The sequence below is a fragment of the Metarhizium acridum genome (genome assembly GCF_019434415.1).
Source record: "Metarhizium acridum strain ARSEF 324 chromosome Unknown scaffold_72, whole genome shotgun sequence".
NCBI lineage: Eukaryota > Fungi > Ascomycota > Sordariomycetes > Hypocreales > Clavicipitaceae > Metarhizium > Metarhizium acridum.
The window spans coordinates 1,607,038-1,618,922 of NW_027094019.1; the positions used below are offsets into that span (position 1 = coordinate 1,607,038).

General features: G+C 49.8%; 3 protein-coding genes across 3 annotated transcripts; all 3 read left to right on the forward strand.

Annotated features, from left to right (window-relative positions):
- The first annotated feature begins 503 nt into the window (after positions 1-503).
- J3458_007274 (uncharacterized protein) lies at positions 504-2,635 on the forward strand. Its single transcript, XM_066119298.1, has 2 exons — positions 504-650; positions 986-2,635. The coding sequence occupies exon 2, from the start codon at positions 1,111-1,113 to the stop codon at positions 2,305-2,307; it is 1,197 nt and encodes a 398-aa protein (XP_065975936.1). The 5' UTR covers positions 504-650; positions 986-1,110; the 3' UTR covers positions 2,308-2,635.
- A 3,392-nt stretch (positions 2,636-6,027) lies between these two features.
- J3458_007275 (uncharacterized protein) lies at positions 6,028-9,437 on the forward strand. Its single transcript, XM_066119299.1, has 2 exons — positions 6,028-6,303; positions 6,394-9,437. Exon 2 carries the CDS (start codon positions 7,565-7,567, stop codon positions 8,972-8,974), a length of 1,410 nt encoding a protein of 469 aa, XP_065975937.1. The 5' UTR covers positions 6,028-6,303; positions 6,394-7,564; the 3' UTR covers positions 8,975-9,437.
- A 289-nt stretch (positions 9,438-9,726) lies between these two features.
- Positions 9,727-11,559, forward strand: J3458_007276 (uncharacterized protein; the record flags this gene model as incomplete). Its single annotated transcript, XM_007811842.2, has 2 exons — positions 9,727-9,927; positions 9,997-11,559. 2 exons carry the CDS (start codon positions 9,727-9,729, stop codon positions 11,557-11,559), a joined length of 1,764 nt encoding a protein of 587 aa, XP_007810033.2.
- Positions 11,560-11,885: the final 326 nt, after the last annotated feature.

The following is an 11,885-nucleotide window of genomic DNA, read 5'->3' on the forward strand; positions in this document are numbered from 1 at the left end:
GTCATTTCGTTCCGACGACCACACACGATTGATTGTCTCTGGTTAAGATATGTAGGAGAGCAAGTCTCTAACTGCTGGGATATCCCATTCGCTCGACATGAAGCAACCCCTAGCAGCAACTCACCCCTCCCCCCGCTTCAGGCTTGTGCCTTGGTCGAGGACTCTGCCATCGCTACTTTTTCGCTCACCTTCCGTCTCTCAGGCTGTACTTGTAAAATAAAATATACAAAGGAAATAAAATTCGAAACATGAGGACGTCCGACCGGTGTGAGTTCTGCGGCCCGGGTTCGTCTTGTGTGGTTCTGCCGGAGAAAGGTGGTCGCAATAGAAGTGTTGCGACTCCCGTTGCCGTGTAAGTCGGCCTCCATTTCTGATTCAACGAGGGAGTGATCGTCCAAATTCCTGGCGCTTGGCGCGATCCTCGATCAGGCCCGAACAGGGGAGTGTCGGTGCATTTACCAGGGTGTATGCCGGCAACCTTTGGAAGCAACGTTCACCGTGTCTGCCCGTCAGTTGTGAGTACTTCCAGCCCTCGTGCAAGGGTATCTCTATCGGCGTCTCTGTTTCTATCCTGTATCAATTCAATCATTTACCTCTGTCGGAGTTCTGCCTCAATCATTCACACAGCCTGGAACATCCCAGACATCAAGGTATGTATTAACTGTGCTTTCCCTCTGTCAAATGTTCATCCCCGGAGGCCTGCCCATGACCATTGGTCCTCAATTATTTCTACTTCTACCGAGGGAGAATCATCACCAACCGGGACCAAGAAGTACATAGTCATCAGCCCTCCGCACCCCTCCAGGAATACGGGGCCGGCTGGCTTTGGTTAGATCTCCCGAATCAAGCACGGCGAATAGTTACCAAAGCCGCATCGACTAATTCAGATGAGTCTCCCGGCGCTAAGGTACACGTGGTTGCAACGTTCCCCGTGTGTTTTGCAACCTGTGATAAGACGGCACTGACACGCTCTCTCTTGCTCAAGTGTCCACCTCCAAACTTGCTGGGTGCCCGTCGTGTAGCTAGTTGCGGACACCCAGTCTATTCGGTGCCTCTTCCACGGCACACAACTTTCAAGTAGCAATCCTCGGGTATGGAGGCTTCAGAGACATGTCTTTTCCGCATAATGACTGGACCTCCGTGGCCGAAAGCCAACGTGGCTTCACCAACAATGCCCATAGCACCACTAACCGACAACCTCAGCAACCTCCTGGACTACGAAGTGAGAAGACGGGTTCAAATAGCCATCATTTTTCACAGCCCTATGGGCCACCTCCGACAGCCCCGAGGAGCGTAGATGGTGATATCGAATTTACGTCCTCGCAAAGCTCTACAGCACCACTCCTCTCTGCTCATCCGTCCTCAGCAAACATAGACAGTCGGTTACTCCCAACAAGCGCACTCAACACGACAGATTTCTTTCCACCGCCATATCACAACAATCTCCAGCGATCAGTTCACTCGTCTGAACTACCTTTTGATACGAACAGACCGCAGCACCCAGTCGTGATCCCCACGAAGGAACCACCAAGCTGTCAGAAGAAAACTCAGGCGCAGTTGTCCGGCCAATCTCTCAGGGGCCTTGGGGCCAGTGGCTCATCCAACATCCCCAATCTTCTAAGTCCAGACAGGGTAGACGTTGTAAACAGCATCATGTTCAGGCTCAGCATGCGACAGCAACCACAAGCCGCAAGGGCTTGTGGATTCGGCGACAGGGACAGGCGAGTCATTGATCCGCCACCAATTGTCCAACTGTATGTCGACGGCCCTTCCCTATCTGAAGATGAAGCAAAATCTTATCTACGATATGAAAGCTACGTTATGAATTGCTCAATATGTGATGAGTCGGGCACACAAGACGCATCATTCATGCCTGAAGAATATCAGCATCAAAGGCGACTCATGGGATCACTTGTCGGAACCCCTTTTGTAGGAATGGACGATCACGGCGAGGAGGGCTGCTTCTTCTGTTTTTCAGATCTATCATGTCGAACTCCCGGGGCATTCCGTCTAAAATTTACGCTTATTATGATAGACCCGGCCCGCGCCGGAGTGATTCGACACTTCCCCATCCTCACCGAAATCGTGAGCGACATATTCCACGTATACAGTGCCAAGGAGTTTCCAGGCATGTTACCGAGTAGCAGCTTAGCAAAGCGGCTGAAAGAGCAAGGATGTATGATTTCCATAAAGAAGGGCAACGATCGTACCAAGAACGCTAGAGGACAAGATGGATTATCTGATGATGATGACGAAGCAGGAGCAGGTTCTCAAGGACAACCGAAGCGGCGTACTGTTCGGGACTAGATGAAGACGGAGTGGATCATAAGGGCATGGAAGGCCATCGGGGAGCACACTAAGAAATGTCCCGTTCCTTTTTTTCGTTGGTCTTCCCACAGTCGAATTTGTCATACTTTGCCAATTGGGACAACGTGGTAGATCGTAAAGCTGCTTTATACATGAATTACGATGCCAACTGCATTTACGGGGGAGGAAAACTTGGGGTGGCGTGGATTGTAATTTATTTGGATTCAAGGAACATCAGCCTGCGGCTATGGTGTGTCATACTCTATTCCACGATTTTCGTGACGGCCATTACTCCTTAGCGAAGCATCATTATACCCAATTAATTAACGCATATGGCTTGTCTGAGACCCTTCCCTCCAATCTTTTTCATAGTTGTGTTTCTTCTCCCTTTGCTCGAGAATTGGTCGATCCGTATCACAAGTATTACGTGTTCATATCACTTTAATAACCATGAAGCTATGCTGGAAACGAACTTTTCACACTGATCTCGGGTTATCAATAAGAAGCAAGTTCCGTTTATACAATTTGTTTTACGTGGATATTATTGATTTGAGAGGCGAGGCCATCAGGTAGTGAGAAGTAGCGCCTCGCCATAGAAGATAGACAGCAGCTAGGTCAGTATTCGTAATGAAAGGGTCAGTAGAAACGGCATGTATATTTTGCCAGAAAGTCTTGAATGGCGGCTTGGTGTCCAAGGTTCATTCCTTCTGCCAAGAAATATGTCGCAAATGCGGACATACAAGGAGAGTTGACGGGTTCGAGTCGTGAGCTCCCGGAGATGCTGGGGCATGGCGCGATACCATGAGGAATCATTGTCCTCTTCTAGACCCATCTTGGTCGACATCCGGCCGTATTTTGAATAGACTGTTTGTTGCGCGCCTCAGGACGACTCGTCTCGATGTCCTCACTTGAGGAGGAAGAAGTTGTTACATCGGACTCTTCAACCGTCGACTAGAATTTATGAGAATAAGCTGAGCGATATTTGAAATAAGCGTGTGAATGGGCCAGGGAAATGTATATGCCTTTCAAATTAGGCCTGTTTCAGCGGAGGGGAATGAATGGATGTTGTTTAGTTTGTGTTGCTCAATGGTTTTTAGCAGGTACCCTACCTAACTCTCGCTTTGTGGATGAACCGCATTGTACGTCTTCTTTGTCAGTCTTCTCAGCGTCAACGTCGAAGCTTCAGCTCTGATTGTGAGTATGACATCAGCTATTTCTGGGCCATCAAACGCCGGAACCTTCTCTGTTTTGATGCCCTCCGTCCAAAGACGGACAGGCTGATGATACGCATTAGAGTACGCCTGGCGTTCCACTCTATACCGTGCCGCAATGGGACCAGGTTCGCCATGCAAGAGGTGAGCGGCTGCTGTCAGCTCATAAGACGGTTACTCCCGTTTTTCCTCCTCCTCTTGTCCAAACGCACTTCTGGTGAAGACGGTGTGGTGTGCCTTCCTTCAACTTCAATCATGGGATGATACAGAACCACATGACTCTCTTCAATCTCTCCCTTGACCGATCAGGCATGCCATGGCTTGTTCAAGACCGACCATCATTCTCCATGATTCGCGCTTATCCAGCAGGATTGCTAGTTATAATGGAGCGTCTCCCTGGCGAAAGAAAACGAATGCATTAAAGATATGAATGAAAAAAAAAATGTAATTAGAAAATGAAATAATTAGATAACTGATGTGATTTGGTCTAATGGAGACCCGCTGAGTTGATGTCCAGCTGCCGCAGACGTTCTCCAGCACATGGCCTTTGTTCTAGCTAAATGGAGGGTTCACAGATTCAGCACAGCAACTTGTTCCGTTTTCTCCACACCGAGTAGCCGCCGGAAGAGACCCGAGCTTATTGCAAATATCGATACAGTGGACAATGCCGAGGGCGATTGACCGAACATTTTACGGCGGCAACGACTGCCCTACCCTGGAGATGTGATATGTGATATGTGAAGAGACAGCTCAGTTGTTCCGCAAATAGCACCTCCTGGGTCATTTGATCTACGGGTTTTTCTTTGACTGAATGAGAAGCATAAGTTATTGCCCGTAGATCAAGGAGCAATGTAAACATGGTGATGAAACAAGCACACTCCAATCCTTTGCAGTGAAGACGGTTGGGAGATCAACGTAGGGGGGATGCAGCATCATCCACAATGCATTCACTCCGTACCGCCTTCTAAAATAAGCCTATTGTATGCATACATAAGAATATAGTGATGTAGAGGGGACCAACAATGCCCCACAACCTCCTTTCATGGGGAGGGAGGGCAGATGTTTACAACAACACACTCATCTAGAGTCTGGTGTTTGTTGGAGTGCCCAACGGGCAAAATCAGCAGGAGCACCCGTCACAAACATGGAACATGATGTATTATTGGATGTGTGATGGTTGATCCATGCGGTGCAGTTACAGCCCAGGGCAGACATGAACAAGTAGTACGCATGAGAGGATCGAACTGCTCGGATGTTTGGTTGAGACGGCCGCTGGATGCGCCGAGGCGCAACAAGAAATGCGATCCCATGCGAAGCAACACTGCAGTTGTCCTTTACCGATGACCAAGTGTAAGATGGGTAAAACGCGAAGCAGGACACCCGGTATGGTTGCTTCCTTGATGCAATTCATCTCATCCATGGGCATGTTTCTGTTTCCTCTTTGACGTTGGGTAGGCATCGAGCCCAAGGGTGAAGGCGTCGTGCAACCAACATGTCGCATCCCATTTGGGTATACACAACAATCACGGTACCAAAACCCGAGATTTAAGTCCCATGCTCACTCAGGTCGTGTGACATTGAGTTATCATGAAACCAACAAGCAGTTATGAGAAGAAGAAGAAGAAGAAGAAGAAGAAGAAGAAGAAGAAGAAGAAGAAGAAGAAGAAAAACAAAAACAAGAAAAGCTGTGTTATCGGAACCTCGCCGACGCCGTCATGAACGCCGCTGCCGCTGTGGCGCTTGGCTGAGCTTCGATGTTGGCTGCTTGGCTCTATCGAATCTGACGTTGCCAGCAAGACGGCCAATCGGGTGGCGTTGACCGTCTTCCTGCGCTAGCGCGTTTCATCATGCCTAGACGGCGGACCTAACCTTGGCAGGAGAGGAGCAGGAGCAGGGGCAGGGGAAGGAGTCCTGGACAGCACAGCAGGGAATAAGGGCCAACATCATGCATGCATCATGGTCGGCGGTTGCCCAGACTCTGCTTGCATTAATCTGCCAAGTCAAGGAGAGAGGGGGCTGAGGCATCTTTCGCCACCTCCTGGAGCTCCGGCGAGAACAGTTTGGCTCTTGAATGTTTGCCTGATGTTTTTGATGTTTTTCCACATGGATTCGGTGTTTCGTCCCATTTCGGACGTTTATTTCGGGCGTTTATCTCGCGGCATACGGAGTACCGAGTACATAACCATTGAAATGAAAAACGCCACCTGCCTCCACGTCAAATTCGGAGCACCGACTACCGTACTGATTGAAGTGTATTCCACCTTAGGTACCTAGGCACTTACCCAATACATCCTTGGATGGGTGGGTAACAACTAGTACATACGTACGTATTCAGTCCTTTGGGTGCCCCCATCGTCGGATGTTAAAAAAGTTAAACTGACCTCGAAAAGTTAAACCAGGGCTCCGTTCAGAGTCCAGGCTGGTCACAACGGTCCGACTTGACTGCATTGTTTTGTTTGCAGCCTTCCCGAGGGCAAATCCATTCGCTACCTACATCGTCATGTCTCCGTGCGGGATTTAATCAAATCACTTGTGTTTTGATTGCCGTGGTGGGCGAATCTGCGATTGACTCGACCTGCATCGGTATTAGGGCATGAGATGACTTGGTGATCAGAGACATCCATGCTACGGAGTCGTATTCCGTAGTGGAGAAGCGCATTGCCTGCTTGACGCATGGGTTCATCGTCAACACTCACGTTATCATTGCACAACGTCGCCATCCTGGTCCAGGCGCCAGGTGGCCAAGTCGGATGGTCACAGTCAGGCCCTCAGTTATCCAATCATTGTCAGTGACGGTTCTGTACGGAGCACCAGCTTGTCCAAAGCGCATGCAGGTACGGACATGGTCATGTAGGCTAATACCCCGTCGACGTAGGTATTGGCGTTAAAAAAAAAAAAAAAAAAAAAAAAAAAAACAGAACGAGCCATTGACACTACTTGACCCTTGAAGGTCGAGGGACTTGGCGAGAAGCCCTGGATCCAAAAAGAGGCACGGTCCTGACCGAGATTATCATCAGTTTATTGGCAGGACCGAAACTCCACCCATCCAATCCATTGTGTTCACTGCTGACGCCCGCCACATGGACACACACGGTGTGCCTTGCAGATGGACGCTTTGTGGTGTTGGCTGTGAGAGTTGTCGGCATAAAGTCCTTTTTTCCAGGGGTATTCACTGCTGCTTGCTCTACCTGCCATTTCTCACATCAAAAACTTGGTGGGCTCTGCCACATCTCGACTCAGCCTTCTTTCTCTTTTATCTATACATTGCCTGCCCTGGGTTTTGCTCTCTCTTCTTCAGTCCTTTGCTTCAGTCTTTGTACGAGCTGCCGAGCACGTCCTCTCCTTATTCACAGCTCAAACAGCTTAGTTCTGTTTGTTTCATTCCTTTCTACGCTGCGAGTTCAGGTCACTCGCGCACTTCCTATCTCAGTTCACGCTCTTTCTGGTGCTCTGGCAACACCGTAAAGCAAACAACGCTCACACACATCCCTTGACGCTGCAATCCCAGACGACTGAATTTGCCTTGTTGAGTTTGTGTCCCTTTCAATAAAATTTCTGTCACAACTACAGCGGCAACATCATCATGAAGCTTCACACAGTAGCCGCTACTGCGGCTCTTGTCGGTACCGGTTTTTCGGCCAAGAACGAACGGACCTTTGCTGTTCTTCGCTTTACGAACAAGCAGCTCACCAAAGGTCGAATGGACCCTATCGTCAGCCCAGGGAAAGTGTCTACACATGTCCACTCCATTTTTGGTGGCAGTAACTTCGGTCTCACTTCGACAGGCAAGGATCTTATGGACTCCAAATGCAGTACTGCCATGATCAAGGGTGACAACAGTAACTACTGGGTCCCGTCTCTTTATTTCAAAGATCCAAAGACTGGCAAGCTTGAAGATGTCGAACTGTTTTACGCCAACGCTTATTACTTGTATGCATTTGTACTTCCTCCATCCCACCGCAGGCGACACCAATTAACTCTTTACTGATTCTAGCTTCGAGCCGACTAATGATGATATAAAGGCGTTCCCGGTTGGACTGTCGATTATGAGCGGAGATCAGAATCTGCGAACGCCGCCGAAAGACGGAGCAACTTCTAACCTCGATCCATCCAAAGGCACTGTTAACCCTGTCAAATGGACTTGTCCTCGTTCCAACTTTGATTCTCCTTCATGGCCCGCTGGCTCCAACGGTCTCACGGCGGGCATCCAGGACCCCATCAATAAGGGAGAGGGTGTTGGTTTTCCTGACGTGAACTGTGATGGATACGCATCACCTTTGAGGGCGGATGTTCACTTCCCCTCTTGCTACAACCCTGCTGCGGGCTTGACCAATTACAAAGAAAACATGGCTTTTCCTACTGATGATGGGAAGGGGAAATCAGACTGCCCCAAGGGATGGATTCACGTCCCTCACCTCTTCTTGGAAGTTTACTGGAATACTCCGCTTTTCAAAGACCGATGGGAACAAGGGAAGGGTCAGCAGCCTTTTGTTCTTTCCAACGGAGATGCTACGGGCTACAGCAACCATGCAGACTTCATGGCTGCCTGGGATGAAAAGCTCCTTCAACACATCATTGACACTTGTAATGCGGGCAGCCAGGGTATGGACAAGTGCCCTGGTCTCAATGGTCTGAACACGGGTGACTGCACCATCGAATCACAAGTTCCCGAAACCGTTGACGGTGTTTTGGATGCTCTCCCCGGAGACAATCCCATTACTGGTTGGTCTTATGGTGGAAATGGAACCGACGGAGGTGGTAATGAGCCCAAACCCTCGCACTCTCAGTCTGCTGGAGGCGACAGTACCAGCTCTGCCAAGCCAACCAACTCCCAGCCTGCTGGAGGAGACAATACCAGCAAAGTTTCCAGCGTCGCGCCCACAGGAGACAACAAGCCAACTCCGACCAAGAATCCTGACAACGCAACCACCAAGCCACAGTCTACCTCAGAGGCGGGTGGTTCTAAGCCTACGCTGCCTTCTCAACCATCTGCATGCACCCCCAAGGTTCACACTGTCTACGAGACGATCACTGTAACGGCACAATTGCCCGGAGCCACCGATGGCCCTGTTTCAAATTCAACTCGCACTGCGGGAGATTTCAAATATGCTGGTTGCTTCAAGGACTCTAGGGACCGTGTTCTCGATGGCGATGTCCGTGCCAACTTGGGCGCCATTAGCAACGCCAAGTGTGTGGCTCACTGCAAGTCCAAGGGCTATGTACTTGCTGGTACTGAATACGGTGGCCAGTGCTATTGTGGCAATGAACTTGTTGGATCTGAGAAGCTTGATGATTCAGCCTGCGATATCGCTTGTGAAGACGATAAATCAGATACATGCGGAGGAGGTTGGGCACTCAGCGTCTACAGCAAGGATGGTGAGGCTAGCTTGAAGGGCGCCAAAAGCCGAAGGCATGCTCACGAGCACCTGCAACGACACCGTAGCCCTCGCTATTAGGCCTTTTCTTTTGAGAGTGTGATTGCCAACTACTTAATTCTGGCCACTGCCTCGGGCGATTGCATGATCAGTGGTGGTACCTGTGGGGATATTTCATGGACATATTGTTTTGGAACTTGGGACAGTTCGGATTTTGTTACTTTTTGGATGCTTCGATTCTTGTCACTGTATTTCGGGAACTTCTTTGGATTCTGTTCTTCTTTCAACAAGCCTGCGTCGCCCCTTTTTTTCTTGACTGATGGCAGAGTTGGAGGGTTGGCCCTCGGAGGCATTTGCTCCAGATTTTGGCATACAGCATTGGATAATTTGTCATTTCGGGACAGATTAGGTAGACAAAAACTAGGCGCACTCTGGCGCACTCTGTTGGGCATTAAATTCGCCCCGGCGTTCAAGTGATTGACCGCAACCCTTGTGCGGCTGCTCTCTCTCAACACATTTGACCTAGACCCAGCTCGAATCAACTCATCTATAATGGTAGATATGAACTGATTACTAGACTATGGGCGTTGGATACCACTGCAAGGGCTGCACGTCTTATCATTCCCATTTTAGTATGTTGAGTATGGTCCTCGTAGTTATGGGCCGCCGGAGGGTAATCGTGTAAGTCGGGAGAACTACGGCCAATTAAACCTTCCGTTCTTCACGGCTCGACACGCGCACTTGCCTTCTCTGCGAAAACTTGATACCGACCGCAATACCATGCATGGCCTTTCAGCTTACAATTCATTCTTTTCATCAGTTGCATTTCAAAAATGTCTCTGTATCATGAGGCCTCTGACATCTTGTCAACATCCTCTCAGGAAGGAGGGAGCTTAAAATCCCGTGTCTATCAAAGGAAGGGCATTAAATCCGCGCCAAAGCAACTCTACGCCCTGGTGTCTGAGTCCTGTAAATGGAGCGCCATCCTCAAGGAAGTCATAGAAGGAGCTGATATACTCAAAATAGAGCGCAAGGTGAATATGTCTCTTTGGACTTCGTCTGGCATCATTGAGTAGGAAAGATCGGCTAACCTGTAGGTACAGCTTACGCCGACTCTGGCTTTGCTCTTGGTCCACGATTTGTTACTTGCCAAAGGCGGCATCGCGCTGCCACAGAGCCACGGTCTTAGGTCTAGCGTTGAGAGGCACAAGGGGCGTCTCAGCTCTGAATTTACTCGGGCCAGGTTGCGACGCAAGGCACCATCATTAGAGCTATTGAAGGTTCAAGTTGAGAAAGCCGCGGCCGGTGAAGAAGCTGCTCACCCGCGTTGGGTGCGCATTAACGCCATAAAGAGTACTCTTGAAGAGCAACTGGAGACTACTTTTAGAGGCTACGCAAGGGCTGGCACTATACAAGATGTGGTTGCGAAGGAAGGGAAGCATATACTCATCGACCCTCATGTCCCTAATCTAGTGGCCGTCACTCCCGGTTGCGACTTGAGCAAGGCGGAGGCGTACAACTCTGGCAAAATCATCCTGCAAGACAAGGCGTCGTGCTTCCCAGCTTACCTCCTAGACCCTAGGTCTGAAGATGGTGATGTGATAGATGCTTGCGCTGCGCCAGGCAACAAGACCACGCACCTCGCGGGCATCATTCGCAGCCATGAACCCGAATTTGAGTCACAGCCACAAACCATCTTTGCGTTTGAAAAGGACTCTAGAAGAGCAAAGACATTGGAAAAGATGGTCAAAATTGCAGGATCAAGTAAAATGACACGCATTGCACTCGGACAAGATTTCTTGCAGGTGGACCCAGAGTCAGAGAGATTTAGGAACGTCGGTGCCTTGCTCCTGGATCCAAGTTGCTCTGGAAGTGGAATTGTTGGCCGAGATTCCATGCCAGAACTTCATTTACCTGACCCTCCGCGACAGAATCCGGGGCACAAGTCCAAGTCGGAGTCAACGAATAAGCGTAAAAGGAAATATGATCAAGTTCGGGACTCCAATCAAACAGTTATCCGCGACGATGATGGAAACGAGATTGTCGTCGAATCGGAAAAGGATCTGGCTGCACGATTAAACGCCTTGGCTGGGTTTCAACTGACTATTTTGCTGCATGCCTTCCGGTTCCCGTCTGCCAGGAAAGTGACTTATTCTACGTGCTCAATTCACTCTGAGGAGAACGAAGACGTTGTCATGGCAGCGTTGAAGTCGGATGTTGCAAAAGAGAGAGGATGGCGCATCTTGAGGAGAAATGACCAAGTCACGGGGATGAAGGATTGGCCAGTAAGGGGCAGCACCGAAGCGTGTAATGGGGACGAGGAAGTGGCCCAGGGGTGTATCCGATCCTATAAGGACGATGGCCACGGGATCATGGGCTTCTTTGTGGCGGGATTTGTCCGCGACCACGCCAACGCCAACGGAGACGGAGACGGCGATGGCCCGTACATGCGAGGCGAAAGCGGTGCCATAGTTCGAGACATAGTTGGGATGCCCGTGTCAAAGTCCACCGGTACTGCTATTTCTCTTGTCGGCCGAGACGACAACGCCGGCGAAGATGGCAGCATGAACAACAGCAACGAGAGTCACGATGATGACGAAAGTGCAAGCGCAAATGATGACGACAGCGACGCGGAAGAGAGTGAATGGGAGGGCCTCGAAGATTAGACACGGGAAACCACGCATGTATGTTTGACGCAGATACCCAAGTAGCTCAAATTTGTATAAATTGATATTTAGGCCTGTCCGCATAACATGAGTCTCGGCCAGATGAGACCTTCATCGACTGGCCGGTTCTCAAGCAACAATACCAAGGGCATGCTATGTCGTACAGCTTTTTAAAAATTGGGGCCATTCTCGCCGATCTGGCTGGGAGCTCTCGGCTCCTGCATGCAGCACACAATGTTGGGCTGCAAGAACATTGGGAATCTCTTTAGTGCTGAGAGGGAAGGAGTATTTCTGTACGTGGCAGCCCGAATTGCGGGGGGAACATT